At 33.3% G+C, this 22048-nt stretch overlaps 3 protein-coding genes across 4 annotated transcripts; 2 read left to right on the forward strand and 1 right to left on the reverse strand.

Annotated features, from left to right (window-relative positions):
- Positions 1-2638: 2638 nt before the first annotated feature.
- LOC149423892 (LIRP-like) lies at positions 2639-6441 on the forward strand. The gene is made up of 3 exons (XM_089631925.1): positions 2639-2677; positions 2994-3180; positions 6035-6441. Exons 1-3 carry the CDS (start codon positions 2639-2641, stop codon positions 6253-6255), a joined length of 447 nt encoding a protein of 148 aa, XP_089488051.1. The 3' UTR covers positions 6256-6441.
- Positions 6442-10063: 3622 nt separating this feature from the next.
- Positions 10064-13303, reverse strand: LOC149423893 (uncharacterized). Its single transcript, XM_089632169.1, has 2 exons — positions 13210-13303; positions 10064-12947 (listed from the first exon to the last, which is right to left on the reverse strand). Exons 1-2 carry the CDS (start codon positions 13292-13294, stop codon positions 11653-11655), a joined length of 1380 nt encoding a protein of 459 aa, XP_089488295.1. The 5' UTR covers positions 13295-13303; the 3' UTR covers positions 10064-11652.
- Positions 13304-13580: 277 nt separating this feature from the next.
- LOC149423894 (protein AMN1 homolog) lies at positions 13581-20997 on the forward strand. Of its 2 annotated transcripts, none has more exons than XM_089632170.1 (5): positions 13581-13824; positions 14655-14926; positions 15125-15336; positions 16791-16953; positions 20769-20997. In XM_089632170.1, exons 1-5 carry the CDS (start codon positions 13784-13786, stop codon positions 20828-20830), a joined length of 750 nt encoding a protein of 249 aa, XP_089488296.1. In that variant the 5' UTR covers positions 13581-13783; the 3' UTR covers positions 20831-20997. The 2 variants fall into 2 exon arrangements, with proteins under 2 accessions (XP_089488296.1, XP_089488297.1); XM_089632171.1 differs by lacking the exon at positions 20769-20997 and adding an exon at positions 18101-18422.
- Positions 20998-22048: the final 1051 nt, after the last annotated feature.

Raw genomic sequence — 22048 nt, forward strand, 5'->3', positions numbered from 1 at the left:
AATGGAACCGGTATGGGGAGTGGGGATAATACGCTTTTAATCACTTAGGGCAGGTCTACTAATATTCATATGTCTATGGTTGAAACACTGTTTATATAAATTCTTTGCAAACCTTGTCATGTTTCATTTTTCAGTACAGCATTATATAAATTCTAAATTAACATCATTTGTATACTTAGAATAAAAAAACAAAAAGTAAGTAAAAAATTAATCATGAAACTTTATACTACACTCAAAACAAAAACAAAAAAATCACATCAAAATTAAATTACTATATCTTAACTTTAAAATTTACATTACAACTTGCTTGATGTTGTATTTTAGTATTTTATTTTGTTTAATGCGTTTATTTCTGTTCTTATTAAACAAGTATTTTTTTTACATTAACCACCTACAGGCAGTGCCTTTGTGGGCTTCCTTAACTTACATTTTTTAAAACATTTTATAGGTATGTAATTGTTTTATTTAAAAAAAAAGTGTCCTACATCATGTACAAACTTTGCAATTGAAACTAATAAAAAAAATTAAAACTTAGTAAAAATAAATTATTGGATAAAGAATGAAACGACACACGCCTTAAAAACTTTAAAAAATATCGCAAAGTCTTTTGTTCTGTGAAAAGGTAGGAGGCAGGTACTTCCCAACACGTGCGAGGTAAATACCCTTCCAAACTTACATTGAAATGAGGCCTTGCAAAGTTCGAAGTCATTTTTAACCCTTATCGCTAACAGCTGAAATTTGACTGCTTAAAGCATAAATTATTTTTTCCACTGACCTCCTTCTCGCTGGTGATTAATGACATAATAATAAATATTGGTACATATTTAATTTGGAGCGGTCAGCTGGGACGGACTGATAGGTAGGTACTTAGTTTGACCTTGTAAACATTTTGATTATACTTGATATTCCCAGCTTTATGTTTAACGGTTTCTTCGTATTTATTTAAATCTGAACGATTTGATGAAACAGTTCTTTGAATTTTCTAATTTGATTGATCTTAATGTTAAACGGTATTGAGTTAATAATGATAAACGGTAGTAAAAAATCCACTTTATTTTTGTGTAGCCGTAGATCAACAGCTGTATTTTTTTTATTTTGTACGAATACCAGTGGCGGTTCGTGACTTTTCAGTGAGCAAGAGTGGTAAGATTGAAAAATACGACATTATTTGTGTGTTGTATCTGAAAACATATTTTCAAAATTCAATGTTTTCAAAAATATATTTTTTTTATTTGAAGATCTTCAGGATTTTTCCAATTTGAGGATTCTGTACTTTCCACATAAAATTTGAATTTTGAAAAAAAAAATTCAATTGGCATTCTCCAATTTTCTCTAGCTCACTGAAAGTCACGGACCGCCACTGAGAGTACCAATTACTCAGTTGACTAAGTCCTCTTTCATGACACAAGCAATAATTTTCCGCTTACTGTGGCGGTAGTAAGAGATTTTCGAATATTGTCAGGTTATTCGTAACTCGGGAATTTTTTTCTGATTTTTCTGTTTCAAATGTTCATTTAAGACTTGCCTTATTGTCTTCAATGATTAAATGTTGCAATTTTAGTATTTACTCATTAAGTTATTAGAAATATATAAGAAATAAAAGGTTTACATTAGATCGACGATGATTTATTACATTCAATGAAGTAAAGCGCTTTTGGGTGGTGGAAATTTTCCCACCACGTTCACCACACAAGTCCATTCCATGTAAGTCAGTCCAAAAGTGTTTCCTCAGTGCAAGGAGTAATTCCAGAGTGGTTCCGTGTCATCTAAAACAATCAAACTTACACATTTCACTGAATTAAAATTTGCTTTGAATATAAGTGTCATTTTCAAAATTGGAACTGATTGTGTTAAGAATTCAGAAAAGCGTTAAAATAAGTAAGTACCTACCTACTAGTAAGATATAAAAAAATATTGAAAACGGAGTAATAATTCATATGTACAATTATATATACATAGTAACATTTCATTTTCATGAATATGTAGGTATCTTTATTTTTTATTTAAAGATGTACCCCCCATAACGTGTATGAGAGAGGGTGTTATTTCGATTTTTATTACTACTGTTGTTTTAATTATAATAAAAATAAAAATAAATTAAATTCTTAGGTACTTACAATTTTTGTTGTTAAAGTTTTCAATATATTTTTTTTTGTTTTGTTTTGAATTATTTAAAGTAATTTGTTAAAGAATTTTGTTCCTAGGTGTTTGTAGTTCTGTTGGAAAGTTTTTTTACACATCGGAGTCGGTAACATGTAAGTGGTGAGGATTTATTTAAAATATCTTCTTTAACTCTTGACAGGCCGAGAGATGCCAAACCAAACGTCTGTAACAAAGTGGGTCTTCCGACGCGACGACCCCATGATTTTTCGGTCTTATGGGCTTTTAAACTATAGAAAACCCAATTATTCAGTCAATTATTAATGGTAACTTGTGTATTTGCGCAGGAATACGTTAAATACTAAAATGATATATGTGGTGTATGGAAATAAGGTTGAGTATTTAAGCGATAGATGGCGCTAGTCATAAAGCTTACTCCAGAGTCCGTCAGATGTCGCTAGAGTCTAACAAGTACTTGTGTAGATGATATTGACAGGGAACAAGCTTCTTGAACCAGAGAATTACCAACCCTCGGGTAATGAACAGTGTAGATAAATCCAGTCCTATTAATTGTCACGTAAATAAACACGGTTATAAAAAAGAACTTTTTACTTTTTACAAATAGTTCCCAACAACGAAATCTGCATAGTAACGCAGATATAACAATATGTCAAGTATTTAAGGTAATATAAGGAGGATAGTAATTTTGGGAACTACCTACTCCCCCACTTGGCTGCGGGATAGTTAAAATCTATATTTTAAAAATTGGAACTGATTTGTAAAGAATTGAGAATTCGGAGATTTTCACGGGGTTGCGCAACTAATAAATTAATGCTTCAGGTGTGCTGAGGAGACGATCAACTGGTGTGTAAAGTAACGTGTGTTTGTTCCAGATGAACTCCCTGTGGCTCCTGAGCGTGGTGTGCCTGTCCTCTGTGGTGGTTCAGTCCCAGAGTGACACGTTCCAGTATCCCAAGAGGGACGGCCGCAGGAAGTTCTGCGGGAAATACCTGGCAGACACCCTCGCGGTGGTCTGTGATGGGACCTACAACAAGCTGTGGGACAAAAAGGACACCCCTTGCAAGGCTACAATTATTTATTTACTTTATCAATACTGCACACTGTACATTATGTATACGAGGTGAGACTGATCACTTCCAGCATTAAACCTTATAGGTCCATCAATCTTAATTGACTTATTACAGTACCTACCTACTCACACAGATGCACAACTTACATGCAGCATGTTTCGTTTGAGGGGTCATATAGCGCGCGCTGAAAACTGAATAAATTTGAAAAATTATTATAAAGGTTAAACGGTGAAAAAGTATTCGATTTGAATAATAAAATATCCACAAAAATTTAAAAATACGTATACTGAATATTCCTGTTTTGCAACCAACTCTCTTGGAATAAGCTGATTTTGAAACGCCTTATATAACACAACTGACAGCAACTTTCATACAAATCATAAATAAACCAAACACATACAAATCAACTAGGTGGCCATTTTGTCACGTGACCAAAAGATCTGTTTCTATTGGCTGAAAATTGGATGGAATAAGACGAGTTTGCAAGAAACAGTAATTTTTAAAGGATAATGTAAATAAGTAAGGGAATAAGTAGTTTTTGCAACATCGTATTATAAAAATAATGAATAGAAATATATTTATAAAAACATTTCATTCACAAGGCGATGCACTACGTAGTAATGCAAAATCGTGTGTTTTTGGTTTGAAAATTTGGTCGCCTAGAAATGTTTCAGATGCTTTAATTAAAGTGCTGCGAGTAGAATGCATCTTGGCCTTTGAAATAATCGAGTATTTTTCTAAGCCCTTTTGTAAAATAAAAGGCACTTTTTGGCCATGTTTTTTTCTTGCATAAATCAAAACAGGCGGATGGTGTCAAGCGGGAATTTAAACCTTATCGCCATCAACGTAAGTGGTGTTATTGATAGCGGCTCGATTAAAAATATTACACGACGTAGTGCATTGCCTTAAGTCAAAATTGATTTTAAAAATTATAAAAAATGGAATCAGCCAGTTTCGCGAAAATACCCCTCAATCCGCCTTTTGAAACTACACGTAGAAATAGTTACACAGCAGAACTTATACACAAATGAACTGTTTTTATTAATTGGATAGTAAAATTATTGAATATATAAAACTAAAATATTTATATATAACAACTATTTACGAAACCAAATGAAAAATTAATGAGTACGGAATAATAATTATTCTTAATTAACAATTTTTTTCATGAATTGTCCACCAAGAATAATTTATTAGCACAATATCGTGGATTGAATAGTTGTCTACATCAACGAAGTGTTATAAGTCCTATATTATTTTTATCACGTACTATTCCACGTTGAACTTTAGTTCAAACATTGAGAATCAATTTCCACGCAGCGGGAGATTTGTGCGAGAGGGGTGAACCACCCACCACCCACTACCCACTAACGTAATAATAATCGTAATAGCCTTAGAGAAAAAAATACTAGGCACAGAAAACACTTTCGACAAAGACGCAATCTCATTACTTATCGAAAAAATATTTTTTTTACAAAAATTGATTCCAATTACAATGCAAGTCAATTTCGCTTTTCAAAATATTGTGAGTGCAATCATTTAATAAGTTCATGTAATCTACACAAAGATATTAGAAGAACGAGATATGCTATGTTGGCCGCCGGACCGTAGCCGGAGTACTACCTAATTAGGGTACTTTGAACGGTATCGGGACGTGTACGCACAGAAATCTGTTCTATGTATTAGTGCGGATACCTTAACGCAAGCGAAGGTGTGCAGTAGTATTGGTGAACAAAACCGGCGACACTCGGCAAAACAATTCCACTCAGTACGAACTGCTCATAGCACATCTCGTTCTTCTAATATCTTTGAATCTACACATAGATATACCATCTCTAAGTCTAGCGATAGTAAGAGCAAGTAATCTACACATCGATACACCATCAAGTCTAGTGATAATAAGATCAAGTAATCCACACAAGTATATGTATATACCATCTATAAGTCTAGCGATAGTAAGAGCAAGTAATCTACACATAGATATACCATCTCTAAGTCTAGCGATAGTAAGAGCAAGTAATCTACACATCGATACACCATCAAGTCTAGCGATAATAAGATCAAGTAATCCACACAAGTATATGTATATACCATCTATAAGTCTAGCGATAGTAAGAGCAAGTAATCTACACATAGATATACCAACTATAAGTCTAGCGATAATAATAATATTTGAATGATTTCTATGGCGCCATTTTTGTGTAAAATAACCTGAAGGGCGCTGTACAAATATATAATATATTTTATTATATTATCACTTTATTATGGCAAACAGGCTGCATCCACAGATTTATCGATCACTAATACAAAACTATATGTACAATGTATTTGACCTGTGGTGCTGCGTTAGAATGTGCATATATTATTATTTATTTATATTCTACACAGACAAATAATATACAGGACCATACTTACGTGGCAAGTCACTTGAGATTAACACTTTTTATTGTTTATTAGGGAAATTTATATACAGTTCGCACGAAGACAACATAATTGGAACACATGTAATTGGAAATGCCATTATTAATTTTAATGATTTAAATAGATTTTATACGTATATGTTATAATTATAATCGAATTAACCAATTCCGTATTCGAAATTATTTAAAAAAATATCATTTCGATTGTAAAAAGCATTCGGTTTCATTCCCTAGTATCCTACTAGGTAGGTAGGTACCTACTTACTTACGGTTGTTTCGTCGTGTAAGTGCTGGCGAGATAAAATTTGTCACATACGGGTGGAGGATTGCATTAAAAATTAGTAGCTACGTTATAAGGGAAGATAACGTTTTTGTTCAATCAGCCTATTCCAGTTGCTATATTACATTCAATATTTTTTTCAGACTCGGAGCTGCAAGGCGATGACTATGCTTACGAGATGCCCGAGGAACTCACATGGCCAATTATCTCCCGCCAGGCTGCCAACTCGCTGCAGTTGAGGAACGATTACCATCGCCGCTTCCGACGAGGAGTCTGGGACGAGTGCTGCAGGAAGTCCTGCTCATTCAAGGAGCTGCAGACCTACTGCGGCTTCTTACCGTCCCTGCCGACATCGTCCACTTAAATACAGTCCATTCTGAGCTAGCTAAACCACCCAACTCTCAACAAGATTTTCATAACAAACGAAAAAAAACATTCAGCTAGTACCTACCCACTTACGTCAACCGAACGCTAAATAAAAAAAAAAATTGTTGAAAGTACCTACTTTGACGAAATACCTACATACCTATCTGTTGTTATTGTCCATGTTCACTTGAATGTCAAATTATCGATGTTAGAAATTTGATTATGTACCAGTCTGTACATGTGTAGGTATTATATGTGCTAATTGTATTTTAAGACTTTTTTATGATTTTTACGTGTGACAGCATTGTCCCGTTGCAGTGTTGCGCGCTTCGTACTGTCGTATCTTATGAATAAAAAAAAATCATTAAATTATTAAAAATGTTCAATGATAAGATATTTTTATGAAAAATAAAATTAATTATGAAGTGTAACTGAAGTTTTTTTTTAAATTTATCGAATGGCCGTTTAAAACGAAGTGTTTTGCCGCTGTTTTTTATAACATTCTCTCTTGGCTAGTTAATATCTCTAGTAAAAAGGGAATTTATCCACATTCAAAGGATGTTTTGTTCTAGCGCTATCCAACGTCTTTTCTTCTTAGAAATTAGCAAACTTTAATTGATTAAAAATTAAAATATATAGATAATCACCTCTAAAAAAAAGTCTGTACCCCACCACTGGCGAAAGCAGAAGTTCGTACTAGAAAAAAATATTACACCATAAATACAGAGTATGTAGGTACTAAGGTACCTAAAATGTGCCAGTTGCCACATTTTTTTTGCAATAATATTATTTTCCGCAATCTACACACTGTTTGGTTAATCTTAAAAAAAAGTTAAATAAGCAGGTAATTTAAAAACTTTACAAATTTACTTTTAATTTACTATTCCAAAGTAGGAATGTCGAGACATGAGCAAATAAGGAATATTAGCCATTTATTATCAGCTAATTTAGTTGACTAATACAGGACAAGGTGTCCGGGGGAAAGTGAGCTAACTTCGGGAGGTGATTCTAAATTATGGTAAGGATAAATTACTTTTTTTAGAAATTCCAATGATTATTTTCCCATACAAAAATATTTTTCACTTAAAAAATGATGTAGAATCACTCCCCAAAATTGGCGCACTTTACATACAGTACAGGCAATGACGTTGAGGAGGTTAGTTAGAAGATAATAATAATACAAAAAACTAAAACAATTTTACATTTGAATAAATTTATTCTCAGCAAACAACAGGAAAGCAATAAAATTATAATATTTATATGAATATAATTACGAGTTTTACAGCCAAATCTGTGGGAGATTGCATGCACGATTTTATGAACAACTTTCAATCTAAGCATAATTAGTCCAGTCAGTGGGGGATAAAAAAGGGCTCCACCTTGCAAAAGGTTAGGTAGTAGCGATTTTGATATATGTTGTTAAGATTGGGACTCTAAAGAAAAAAAAAAGTTTTCGACCTTGGGAGGGTCGAGCTCGATCCGCCATCTTGGATTGAAGGTGCCAAAATTTGTTTTTTTCAAAATAATTGTGAAGTCGTCGTTTTTACAACCAAATTGTTTAAGACAAACTTAAAGACAACTAAATTACCTACATTTTTTGTAGAAAGTTTTTTTTTGTAAGTCTAATAGGTAACGAGTTACAGCGGTTGAAAGAAGAAAATTTTGACAAAAAATTGTAAAACTCCAGTTTTCTTGATACATTTTGTACGAACATATTACACAATATCATTTTAACGTATTTCTACGTTACAATATACTTATATAGCATCATCCGTGTGCTCGATGACGTTGATTTGTTATAGTGGGATCCTAGTCTACAGCTGACTTGGCAACACTGATTGAGTCGGGGTGGTTACAGGACGTTGCCTGGATGCTCGGTCACTCAGTGTGCTCGTGCGCAAAGGTACGAAATCATCATTTTATGGTGTTTTCGAACAACTTCCAGAAGGCGTGCAACTTGAAGGTAGCAAAATTAATGTTGTAGATGGAGGATATCTTTTACATAAAGTTGTATGGAATCGGAATGATTATTTTGGGTCAATTTGCGAGAAGTACGTTCACTATGTAAGAAATCACTATGGATCATATGCAGTCATTGTTTTCGATGGATATCCGCTTGATGATGGTGAAAAAAATACGAAAACCGCAGAAAGACTTCGCCGATCGAAGAAGCACATGTCTGCAGATGTTCTTTTCGATGAAATAATGCCAGTTCAAGTTTCACAAGAACGATTTTTAGCCAATGAAAATAACAAAGTCCGTCTGATTTCGATGCTTACAAAGCAATTTATACAGGATGATTTTACAGTTAAGCAGGCTGAAGAAGATGCTGATGAGTTGATTGTCAATACTGCGATTTCCTTGTGTTCATCATATGACGCTGTTTTCATTATTGGCGAAGACGTTGATCTCCTAGTTCTGCTGACAGCATGACAGCATTAGCACCACAACAAAATAGTATATATCTTCGCAAACCCGGTAGAGGCAAAACTTTTGAAAGATTGTATTCCGCGAATAGTGTGAAATACAAAGAGGCGGCTGAGAATATTCTGTTTCTTCATGCCTTTAGCGGCTGCGATACAACATCGTCCTTCTTCAACCAAGGAAAAAATAAATTTTGTTCGCTTGTGCAAAACGACACAAGACTCAATGCCATGATAAGAATCTTCAAACAACATGATGCAACACCAGAAGACATAGCAGTTGCAGGAACACGCTTTCTTGTTGCTTTATACGGGGGTGACATGGATAAGGAAACCTTGGAAAAAGTCCTCTACAAACGTTTCGCAAAGTCGACAACAAAAAGCAAATTCAATCTTGCCTCTTTGCCACTAACGAACGACGCTACACGGTACCATGCATTTAGAACGTACCATAAAGTCCAAAAATGGTATGGAATCCAAAAAAATCCAGAAAACTGGGCCGGGAAACGTGACATCAACGGGCTTGTTCCAGTAAGAATGACAAAGAAACCAGCACCCGAGACTTTATTAAAATTTATTTCATGCAATTGTAAAAAAGGATGCGGCGTTGCATGTGGCTGCAGGAAAGCTGGATTGAAGTGTTCTATTGTATGTGGGTGCTGTAATGGTCAAACATGCCGAAATTCGCCAGAGGTTCACATCGATGTCGAGGACGAAGAAGAAGAGATTTTGTCAATGGAAGCCCAAATATCACAGGCAATGAGTTAGATGATGACATTGATGACGAAGACTGTTATTAAGTAACATAATTTATAGTAACATAATTCACAGTAATGTAACATAATTTACTGTAGCATAACGCTGGTATATCTGTGGAGTTGACCTACTGGGGATACCACAATAAAAAAAAAATGCGCAATGTTCTCTACCTCATGGTGGTGTGGAAATGAGTTAACAAAATTATTATAATTATGTAATGAATAACCCGCAAAAATTACAAAGTTGGGAATTTCATCACTTTTTTGAAAAATATTCACATTTCCGCCACTGTAACTCGTTACCTATTAGACTTACAAAAAAAAACTTTCTAAAAAAAATGTAGGTAATTTAGTTGTCTTTAAGTTTGCCTTCAACAATTTGGTTGTAAAAACGACCACTTCACAATTATTTAAAAAAAAACAAATTTTGGCACCTTCAATCCAAGATGGCGGATCGAGCTCGACCCTCTCAAGGTCGAAAACTTTTTTTTTTCTTTAGAGTCCCAATCTTAACAACATATATCAAAATCGCTACTACCTAACCTTTTGCAAGGTAAAACTCCCCACTGACTGGACTAAATGGAGAAAAAATATATTTTTTAAATGTTTTATGTTCATTAAAATATTATGCCATTTACATATATGAATTTCAAAACTTCAAGGAAAGTATTACCTCTGATACAAAGATCAACATTTTGAACATACATAGTATAAATTAAAATATATTTTTATATACACATTATATGGGAATAAAAATTTACTATGTGGTCACTAACTAAAAGCTTAAACATAAAATACAAACTATAGTAGTACTAATATTTTAAAGAATATAATCACGGATTTCATATAAATTTTATAGCTAAACTAGTCTAAATTATCGATAATTTTCAATGAGCCCTACATAATTATTTATATTTAAAAAGACGTTATATGCAATGATCATAGATACATCAAATTCCTATATTATTTGTAGTTTTAACCCCTGGAAAACCATTCGTGCACTAGAGACAAGATTTTTTTCCCGCCGAAAAACTGTTCATGCACTGTTGGCATTGGAATTTCATCCTAGCTGGAATTTTTTGATATGCGATTTAAACCTGTATGCCATGAGAAAGTGCATGAATTTTTTTAAAAGAATCGCTTGGACTTGAAGTTCATTTTTGATTTCCCTCAAAAAGGGTCTGGTGTTCCAAAGGTTAAGACACGTACACAGTATAATAAAGATTAGAAATGTGCAGATATTAGAACAAGAGAGGAGTAATTATAAAAACTACTGAATATGAGAAAAGATTTAATTTAATCATAGAATATTTAAAGCGGAAACAACTTGGAAATTACATTTAATGGTAAACATAAAATAATTCATAATCTGCTCTTTCAGAGATGGCGCTAATTTAATTATTCTATTTAAATACATTATGTATTTAAACAAATAATTCGTCTTAATATTTGAAAGTATAACCTGTAAAAAGTATATTTTCATAAAATAATTAAATTAACGCCACCTATGAACGCGTAGATTATACTGTACATTATGTTTGTCCTTAAATAATATTCATACATCTCGCAGGAAAAAGATGTGTCCTAGAAAACAAAAAACACTTCATTGTTACACATATTTCTTTCCATTTATTAAAAAAAAATTATTTAGCTTAGCAAGAATGATTAAATATTCATTCTTATATCAAAGTAGGGATATAAACACAATAATTGGGAAATAAATAAATCAGAAAAATAAATTGGTCTTTGAAAATTATAAATTGTTGTTCTAAAATTGGAAATAACTACTACTAAACTCTAAGACATTATTTGAATTATTGTTGGAAAAAAAAGTTTACAAATGTTTTACATTTTTTATAAAAATTAGGCATAAACGAAATGTAAAGCAGTCACGTGAAAGTTAGCAATTAGGAGTTGTGTGTTGTATTACAACCAATAAGCGCGATTTTAATGCGATTCAAAAATAAGTTTTAGACTTATTTTTGAAAATTCACATTAACTATCCACTAAGTAATAAATTTAACATTGTATCAAATGGATAGGCAAATACAGTCATAGGCAGCATTCTCATTAAAAAATCACTCACACTATTAAGCTAAAACCATAAATACAGTTCTGACCAGCAGATTGACTTATGGCATTCATGGAAGAATGAGAATAAAGAGTAATCAATCGAAGGATTACATTCAAGCCTGATACCTGATGATGAGCTCCTCAGTGAGTAGTCTCAACCTCCTGTGACTTATAAGCGTGCAGTAAAGGCTGCTGCGGACTTGGGATATTAACTTGCTGCATTTGAACAGGCTGCTTGTTAGGGGTTTTCTTATTCGTTTTGGCCGTCTCGAGCTCGGAGAAATAATTAGCGAGGCGGTTTTTAATAGCGCAGAGCGCACTGCCGTTGATTTCCTCATGGAATATACTAGTGTACCTCCACTGCTTCACTGCGGGGCCGCGCTTTTTATCATTCTTGTTTTTGTTCTTGCCATCCAGGGATTCCTCCTTGATGGATTCCGGAGTGTGGTTGGGCATGGACTGCAGGATGACGTATGTGTTGGTGTCTGCGTGTGGGTGCGGGGGCGGGAGCTGCTGCACGCTGCCTGGCTGCACCATCACCTGCCCCTGCTGGTAGTAGCTCATCTTGTCCGTGTGGATGTAATTGCCCACGCTGAGGTGCTGGTGAGGAGAAGGATACTGCGCCTGCGTCACCATGGCTTGGGCAAAGTAGTTCTCCGCTATGTTGATCAGGTGCCCGCTGCCCGGGTACTGTAGGGGACAGTGGAAGGTCTCATTTCCTGAGGGGCCACCTATTTCTTGATGGAACGCATTCTGGATTATGGTTGTAGGCTGCTCTGTTTGAGGAGCGTTCTTCTTCCCCTTGGACAGAGTAACAAACGTATAATCCGGATCGTACGTCTTGATGTAATCTTTCCACATTTTAGAAACGTTAATTTCTAACCCTGTAACTTTATCTAGGCGGATGTAGTCTCTGAGTCGATGAGTATGTACGATGGAAAATATGTGCTCTTTGATTTGCTCGATTATTTCAGGAGCCAGACGGACTTCACCGGCTCTGTTTCCGCTGTTCTTGCCTCGGTTATCGCTGGGGAACATAATTCCATCGTCCATCTTCTTGCAAAGTACTCGAATCTTCCGTTCCGTGATGGCGTGGATATTTTTGAAAGCATTCTGGCATACCTGAGTTTCCCTTCCGCGGACTCTTACAAAATATTCGAAGGTACATGTTCGCCTGCTGCTGTCCTTCTTTCTCTTTCTTTTAATGTCAATTTGCCTCATTAACCCAAAAAGATAAGAATTCTGTTCATCGTGAGTTTTTAAAGTATAAAACCCTTCAAAAGTCTTTAACCTGACTTGCTCGGGTACCCTTAAGAAGCACCGTCGTCTGCAGCGGCAATCTGGACCTGGTTTCTTTTCGGCGACCAATTTTCCGTTAGTATTTATATGTTCTTTCCCCGCTATTCGAAGTCGCTTTTGTTTCTGTTTGTGCCATTCTGAAAATGGGAAAACATCTTCATATTAATTACACATACGTAAACGTAAGGGCATACCAACCATACAGGTGAGTGAAACTATATATTTATAATTAGCGCCAATCACAAAACACCGCAACAGGGAATAGGCGCTTAGAAGGAAGTAAGTGGTAAAAAGAGTTCACGAAAACAACAACGTTTTTTATGGCAACAGTGCAATTAAACTCACATTTAAACACTTTCTTAAAAACGCTACATATATGGTACAATATAATTTTCAAACCTTCAGGATTTCGGGTCCGTTTTTTGGGTGTTTTTGGAGATTTATGTGATTTACATTTACGTTCAGAATTGGAGACATCCGCCATTTTACGATCACTGAGGTTTTGCTCCGGTGTTGTACTCTCAAAACTCAAATGTCAATATCAAAAAATATTGTTGAAAATACTTTTCTGATTGAATCGATCCGAAATTTACCTAATAAATTTATAAATAATTTATCATCATTGCAATATGCGAATCACCCACTCTAATAATAAGGAAAACTGAAAAATTTGAATAAATTTGAAAAAAATTGTCACAGTTTATTTTATTACAATAGCCACACCATTATCATTCTGCAATATTCTGCAATCGCTGCAATTTGCTGTCAGCTGTCATTCTACCACTGTCACATTTTGTAAAAATAAACCTGATACGACAATAATAGACCGATGAAAATTCAACAAGATACTTGAATGAAAGTCAAAAATATTATACTGCAGCTTAAAAAGATAATCGGCAGTCAAACACACATGTTATTAAAATCCCGGCCGGTATAAGACACTGCCCACATTATTTAACTTTTATTTTACACAATGGCAAAAGAGTATGTGAAAGTTCGTTCTTTGAAGAATTTGTGAGTAAATTAATTTTATAATAGCTTTGTTTTTAGGTATTTCTATTGATTGCGATTTTTTACAGCTGAATCCATCCACACATCCAGAATTACTGGACATGGTTAATACGCACAAATTAAAAAAAAAAAACTTTGAATCAGTAAGAACAATGAGAAACAACTATTTCAGTAAATGGAAATTGATGCATTTTTAGTTATTTATAAACATTGACAATGTAATATTGAATTAATTTCAGGAGTTTCTTCAAAAAGAGAATAATAATAATACTAATATATGGATGATTTATATAGCGCCGTTTTTGTGCAAAATCACCTCAAGGGCGCTGTAGAAATATATATTTTTTGTTCAGGAAAATACACTGGCTTCAATAATACTGCAGAACTGATTTATTTGCTTCTGGGATAGCATAAATTTATACCAATTTGTATCAAATAGCTAATGTATTATTTCCATGTCCGGTGACTGAAATAGTTGTTTCTCATTGTTATTACTGATACTAAGTATTTTCTAAATAATTTGCGTTCATTAATCGTGTCCAGTAATTCTGGCTATTTACCAAAATAACAATACTGTGAAATTGCAATTGGAGCTGTCTGCTCTGGACGCCGACTTGCCAAGGAGCCAAGGAGCTGATAATACCTAACCCAGCGCCGTTGAGGTTTATCTACTAGATCCAGGCGCCTGTTTGGCTCAGGGCCTACCCTGGCTAGGCTGCTAATGAGCAGTAAATAATAACTTCATATCTTTTTGTCTTACTGAATGAGAGTTTCCCCCTCTGTTGTGTTGATGATTGAAAATCTAATGGTGGTATGTAATTTGTTTGTTCAAGATGCATTTACGAATTATCAAAACATCTACTGAGATTCAAATTCGAAATGGAATATCTGCCAATCCAACTCAAAGATATATTCCTCAAATTAGCCGGTAATAGGTCCTATTTGCTGGAAGATGTGGATCTCTTGAGGAGTCTGCTCCATCCATATGTAGAAGACATAACCTTTGCTGATTGCGTTGTGAGAGACGACATGCTCGACGCTATAGGAGTGTGCAAAAAAATTAAAAAACTACAAATGCGAACATATAAAGGAGTTACTTCTGGAGGCAAGTTATTTTGCTCCGCTTAAGCAATTGTTTTTTTATACTACTGATTAATTATACATTTGTTGGAACATTTTTTTGTTTCACTCAGAAGAGAAAAATGGCTATCAATGCCTAAAAATACATAATAGAATAATAAAAACTCGATAATTTAAAAAAAATTTATTTAATATTTGTAAAAAGATAATTCCTTTCTTTCAGGTTTCACTAGGCTATTTCCCAAAATACCCGAACTAGAGTATTTAATAGTGAGGAATAGTGATTTGTTCAATGATAACCTAATTGAAATCCTGACAGATAGCTGTCCAAGAATACATACTCTCGACTTGTCCAACTGTTCCAACGTCTGTGACCTCTCCATGGGCAGATTATCCAACTTAAGTTTGACTGCTTTAACCGTATCTGGCGCCAATGTAAGATGACTATTTGAATTACTCTAAAAAATATTTCAATTCAATGATCGTATACACTTGTTGTCACTTTATCGCTAATAACAATAAGTGATTCACAGAGATGTAGGAATTGTATACACTTGTTGTCACTTCATCGCTAATAACAATAAGTGACTCGCAGGGATGTAGGAATTGTATACACTTGTTGTCACTTCATCGCTAATAACAATAAGTGACTCGCAGGGATGTAGGAATTGTATACACTTGTTGTCACTTCATCGCTAATAACAATAAGTGACTCGCAGGGATGTAGGAATTGTATACACTTGTTGTCACTTCATCGCTAATAACAATAAGTGACTCGCAGGGATGTAGGAATTGTATACACTTGTTGTCACTTCATCGCTAATAACAATAAGTGACTCGCAGGGATGTAGGAATTGTATACACTTGTTGTCACTTCATCGCTAATAACAATAAGTGACTCACAGGGATGTAGGAATTGTATACACTTGTTGTCACTTCATCGCTAATAACAATAAGTGACTCACAGGGATGTAGGAATTGTATACACTTGTTGTCACTTCATCGCTAATAACAATAAGTGACTCACAGGGATGTAGGAATTGTATACATACGCACCAATACACAATTGCCTCAAGTCTAATTGCGCGACCTGTGCACTGTACTACCGCTGCAAACTATCTTGTATCTATAAATATTAAGAATGGTGCCTGCAGTTGTGTTTTATACAAATCTATAGTTTATTCCTAGATTGATGAAATTTTGCACACTTGACCTTCAAAACTAGAGGAAAGTCCACATGAGATTTCGAAAAATCACCGAAATCCCATTTTCCCACCCCAAAGCAGATTTTGATATTTAATGATGAAATTTTGCACACTTGATGTTAAAAATAAAAATAAAATTACAACTGCCTACATCTGATTTCGAAAAACTCTGCTTAAAGCCCGTGTAACGCCGGGTACTTCAGCTAGTATGAAATAAAATAATATTTTTATTTTTTGAATTATCAAATGAGTTAAATCTCAAATTGTAATATTTAATCATTGAAACAGTTAAAAATAACGTAAGTTCATATGGTTGAATTAGCTCAGTGGTCAGAGCACTTCCCCGGCAAAGAAGAGGTCCTGGGTTCAATTCCTAGATGCAACTGATTTTTTTCTATTGACAGTCCTTAATATTGCCTTCAATGATTGAATATCTTTATTTTGACTTATTAATAATTACATATCTTTTTTAAGCCTGTGACAGACCACACTATATTTTTGTGGCTTGGCCTATTTCAGCATATCGCTAACCATGGTAGTGTATTGCGAGCGATATGCTGAAATAGGCCAAGCCATGATGCGTGTAGCGTAATGTGTCACCTACCTTAATTAACCAAAAGTATTTTAAAATGAAAAAGATATCTTTTTCAAAAGTTGTGCCAGTTTACATTATTTTTTTTTCAGATATCAGATATAGGTGTATCAAACCTGTTGCATGGAAAGTGTGTGGAGACAATTTCAGAATTAAACGTGACCCGTTGCCCTGTAACCGACCTTTCATTTATGATGGTGATTGGAAAATGCAAGAAAATATCCGTTTTCACATTGAAGGATACAAAGTTCACAGGTGAAATATACTTTTATAAATAAATTTACCAAATCTACTCTAACGTAACAATTGTAAAACTAAACTTACCAAATCTACTCTAACGAAACCATTTCTGCACATCAGTAGTTAGTACCAAATTATATTCTTTTAAATTCGACCATGATTGGGACTTCATTTCTTCAATGAAAATTGATCTCTGCTTTACGACATACAAAAGGTAAACCACTGATAGCCCTGTTTTAACCTCTCCCTCTTTCTCATAAATAATGCATATAGAAAGAAAGGTTAAAATTCTGCCGTTGTAGAATTCGAATGTTATTAATCTTGAAAAATTACGACGTCTGTCAAACAGTTAAACAAAAGAAATTCACATATGAAGTAAAGAATTATTAATTAATAAAAATAATTTTGGTACCTACTTTATCGTTTCATACTTATCGGTTGCAATTTTGAAAATTAAAAGTTCATTGAACTTGAATAATTTTACGCTATATCCAGGAATACAATTTCAAATCACTTCACGCACGCCCCCACGCACCGACAACCGAAATCGGTATGTTTAATGTATATTATCTATATAAATAAAAATGTAAATGTTCATTTGTTCAAAATCTTATATCTCCGAAATTTGAATATGCGTTTGTTATTATATACCTATATTATATAGATGTCACCTGTGAAAGGTAAAAACATGCTTTTTTTTAAAAAAAGTGCCATCTGTTGGACAAATGTGCTTTTTTAAAAAAACAGCGCCATCTGTTAGACGTAAAAGCAACATTCGCTATTGTTTCTCAATCTGCACAGACAAACTGAGCCACAGTAATGTGTAGAATAATATAATATTGTGTTGTGATATTATATTATACTTTTTAATATGCAGATATTTTTATTTGATTTTACATATTGTGTATCTCTAAGTGTTATAAAACAAAGTAGCTACCCGCATCTGTCTGTCTGTGCGCTATATATTTAATACATGCATATTATATTTATAAAACATAAAGAAAAGTCTGTGGGCAACGCCAGGTACGCACCAGCTAATATTTTAGTATAATATTATTTTATTTATATTACACATCTTCTGGCCGAGATTCACAGATATTTATATTAATGGTACAAGGTTTGCTTCTTATAATGTTATATTGTAACAACGAGTATTTTACAGAGTTCGTTGGCTAACTAGAGCCGTGGACAGAGAGAGCCAAACTACCAACTACAGCGGGTTACATAGGTGTTTCTATCTCCCTCATCTTCTGTGTCTGTCACATACTACGGAAGTCAAAACAGACTCTAAAACCTTTTTACAATTTTATTTATGTATTAATTGTAAAAAATACTTATTATTGCATTACATATAGCTTTGTATGTACTGAATATTTTTATGTTATATTATTGTACTAAATTATTTTATTACAGTAAAGAGCACATGAAGTGAAATCTAACATTATTATATTATAACTTCAATCTAAGGAACATAATTATATTCTTGAATTAGGTAAAATAACTTATTAATTCTATAAATAGTTTAAATCAGTGTTGGATGCTGGAAAATTATTTCTGAGTTATTAATTTACTAAAATGTATTCAAATCTCTTCACCACTCTACTTCTTGCAATGAGAATCAAACATTCGCCCGTGTTATGACGATACGCCTTATCTCCGAAAAGCTAGTTTTGAGACAAATGACTTTCAAATTTTTTTTATTTTCCTTGCAAAATAACAGTAATAACAATTTAAAATGGCGAGTTTAGATTTACCCTACATTTAAAATATTATTAAAAAATACAAATACATCATAATTTTTAGTAGAAAAATTCTTAAAAACATGTTCTATTGGAATATTTAAAAAATATGTATTTTGGTCTGTAACGGCAAACGCTGTATTACAAGATACGGTATTTAACCATGGGCGTTACTTGTAAAGATATGGCAGTATGCTGCATGTAGAGATGCGGCATTTTGCCATTGCAATAAAAAATTATGCCTATAATGCCATTATTCTGTATGTGAAACTGTATGGTAAACAGATCGTTCAAGGAAGGTGAAATTGGGTGAAACTAACAGGTTCCTATTTTTAGGAACAACCTACAATTTTGTTATCACTATTACCAACTCTGTACTGTTTATAAATACTCTTCTATAATCATCTGTATGTTTGTTTACACTTATTTGCCATATTTGTTAATGTAAGTTTGTCTATTCCATATAACTGCAGTTTTGTTTTAAAAAAATGTAAGTAACTAATTTTGAGAAAAAATATGTACTTTTAAATGGAAAAAATGCCTGTTATTGTACACAGGTTCCCATTTTGATGTACACCCTACAATTTTGATTTTACTATCACCAGCCCTGTCCTGATTATGTTAGTCACTCTTCTAGAATCGTCTGTATGTTTGTTTACTCTCATTCACTGATTTTTTTATAAATAAGTTCGTTTCTTCCATGGAACTTCCATGTAACTGTAGTTTAAAAAAAATGTAAGAACTAATTTTAAGAAAAAATCTGTACTTTTATATTGCCAAGATCACCTGATAACCTTTTACCTACCTTTTCATAATAACTCACTATAATGTGTTTATATGTTTATAAAAATAGTATAATATCTGCCATAAGTAGATATATACTATTTTACACGGAATAGCTAGTTATATTCAGATGAATTATTTTTAATAGTATTCTTAATGATACACCGGCGAACAAGACTTCAATGGGTGAAAGACAGATTTATAACTAAAAAAAACTGAAACTATCAAAACCATGAAAATAGAAATAAATTGGCAGAAATTGATGAACAGATATTAGCTATATTATTATATTAGTGATGTTTTAATTTATTTAAATTTATACGAACCACGAAATAATCCTAACAAACTATAGTGTGTCAGTCGTAAAATGTTAAATAATATTTTTTAGAAATTAAGATAAATGTTCGCTTTCTTTAATTTCTATACATTTTAAGTACGATGGGCGAACGGAAGATGTCAACCCATATATGTTTATAACTTTTCCGCACTCTAGCGATTCAAAATAAAAATCTTTACATTTTACAACCCAGTATAGAGCGTGGATGTTTGATTGTGTGCCCAAGTTCCTTCAGAACATGGTGCAATTGCAGAGGACTCTGGAGGAATCAGATTTTATTCTAAATTGTAATTGAAAGTATTTTCGTTTTGCCTTTATAAACCAAAGTATTATTTGAAAAAATAATGTTCTGCCAGAACACACTTTTGTGAATTCTATTAAAAATACATGATAAATTTGTATTAATTTAAACAACATTTTAAATGAAGAATCAATCTAATCTTTCACCAAATTTAAAATTGTAACTACATTAGTTTGCAAGTAAAATAATAAAATGTTCAAAAAAGTTTATCCCAAAAACCTGAATTTTTGAGATACAGCATATTGCCACAACATGGACTAACACGAAACGCGCTCCTGGCAGAGGTAGCTGCCGAGGCCAATTCGTTGAAACACAAACACCTATGTGCCCGCACACTATACCGACTCCCGCATGGCATCAGTGTTTTTATGGAAAAGAGTATTTGTGGGGTTGTCCTGGCAGAATGCTGTATTTTAAGATACAATGTTGTTATCATATATAAATTTTTCAGATACAGCATTGTGTCATTGTCAATCCATATGATGTAACTCGACGAATTGAATTAGCATTGTAAAGCCAAAATACTGTATCTATAAATACATCATATTGCATATTATTATTCAAATACTATTATCTAAAATTATTTTATTATGCATGATTGAAAATGAAATAAAGCCGTGAATTGAAATAAACATTGCTATGTGACTCATTTGATAATTATCTTTTACAGGCGACAATGCAGGTCCCAACATAACAAATCTGAAGCAGCTGACCTGGACCGTAACGTTGTAATGGAATATATTATTGTGCTGATATACACGCTTAGATTTCCTACCACTGCTTTCTTTAAAATTAGATATGTAATCTGGAATTCACATGTTCCCTTGAGTAGTAATTATTATTTTTAGCTTATTAGTTAATATATTTATTTAAGTTTTTATTCTGGCAAGACTGGGTGGATGGTGCAATACTCAATCTCAACATTGCATGAGCTAACATGACACATAATAACAATTAAATAATTTAAAAAAAAAAAAAAAAAACAACAACTTCATTTGTAGATTGTGTAATTTTTAATTTCTCTTTAAAACGCTATTTTAGATTTTTTTTCCATTTAAACTTCTCTAAAAAATATTGGTTAACGTTTATTTATAGACACTCTTTTCCTATAACTTCTTGATCGCCAATGCAAAATATTCACCGTACATCAGTTGATTGTATTTTCGTAATAACTTACTTGTTTTTTTGCAAAATTATGTTTTTGTAAATTGTACCGTCGTACCAGATAATGTGTTTATACATTTATACAAAGTGTGTATAATCGACCATAAGCTGTTTCCCCAGAATATCTAGTTATATTCAAGGAAATTATTATTTTAGTGTATCCTTAAGGATACGCTGGCGTTTTAAGAGATTAAACCTCTATAAAAATAAGTTTGTTAAGGCGATACACTACGTCATGTAATATTTTAAACTGAGCTGCTATCAATAATAACCCTTACGTAGATGGCGATAAGGTTCAAATTCCCGCTTAACACCATCCGCCTGTTTTGATTTATGCAAGAAAAAAACATGGCCAAAAAGTGCCTTTTATTTTATTTTGTGGATGTTCAGGCATAAATATTTCATTTTTTTTCAATAATTTTATAAATAACTTAATTTGCCACATTATACAATAAAATCATAACCAAAAATGGGTTCGTAAGTAGGAAATTTTGAACTTTAAAGCAGTTTTCACAGGTCTTTACATTATTTTTTAGTGGGCTTATAAAAAGACTTATCAAAAAATACTCGATTATTTCAAAGGCCAAGATGTATTCTACTCGCAGTATTTAATTAAAGCATCTGAAACATTTCTAGGCGACCAAATTTTCAAACCAAAAACACATGATTTTGCATTACTACGTATGGCATCGCCTTAATGTTTTTACTTAGAGACATTGTGCACTTGAGGCGAGTTAAAAAAAAGACGGCAATCTCCACTATTGGTCTAAAATCTGTTAGATATAG

The sequence above is a fragment of the Hesperophylax consimilis genome, chromosome 5, assembly GCF_061612785.1.
Source record: "Hesperophylax consimilis isolate HC1 chromosome 5, BYU_Hcon_1.0, whole genome shotgun sequence".
Classification (NCBI taxonomy): Eukaryota; Metazoa; Arthropoda; class Insecta; order Trichoptera; family Limnephilidae; genus Hesperophylax; species Hesperophylax consimilis.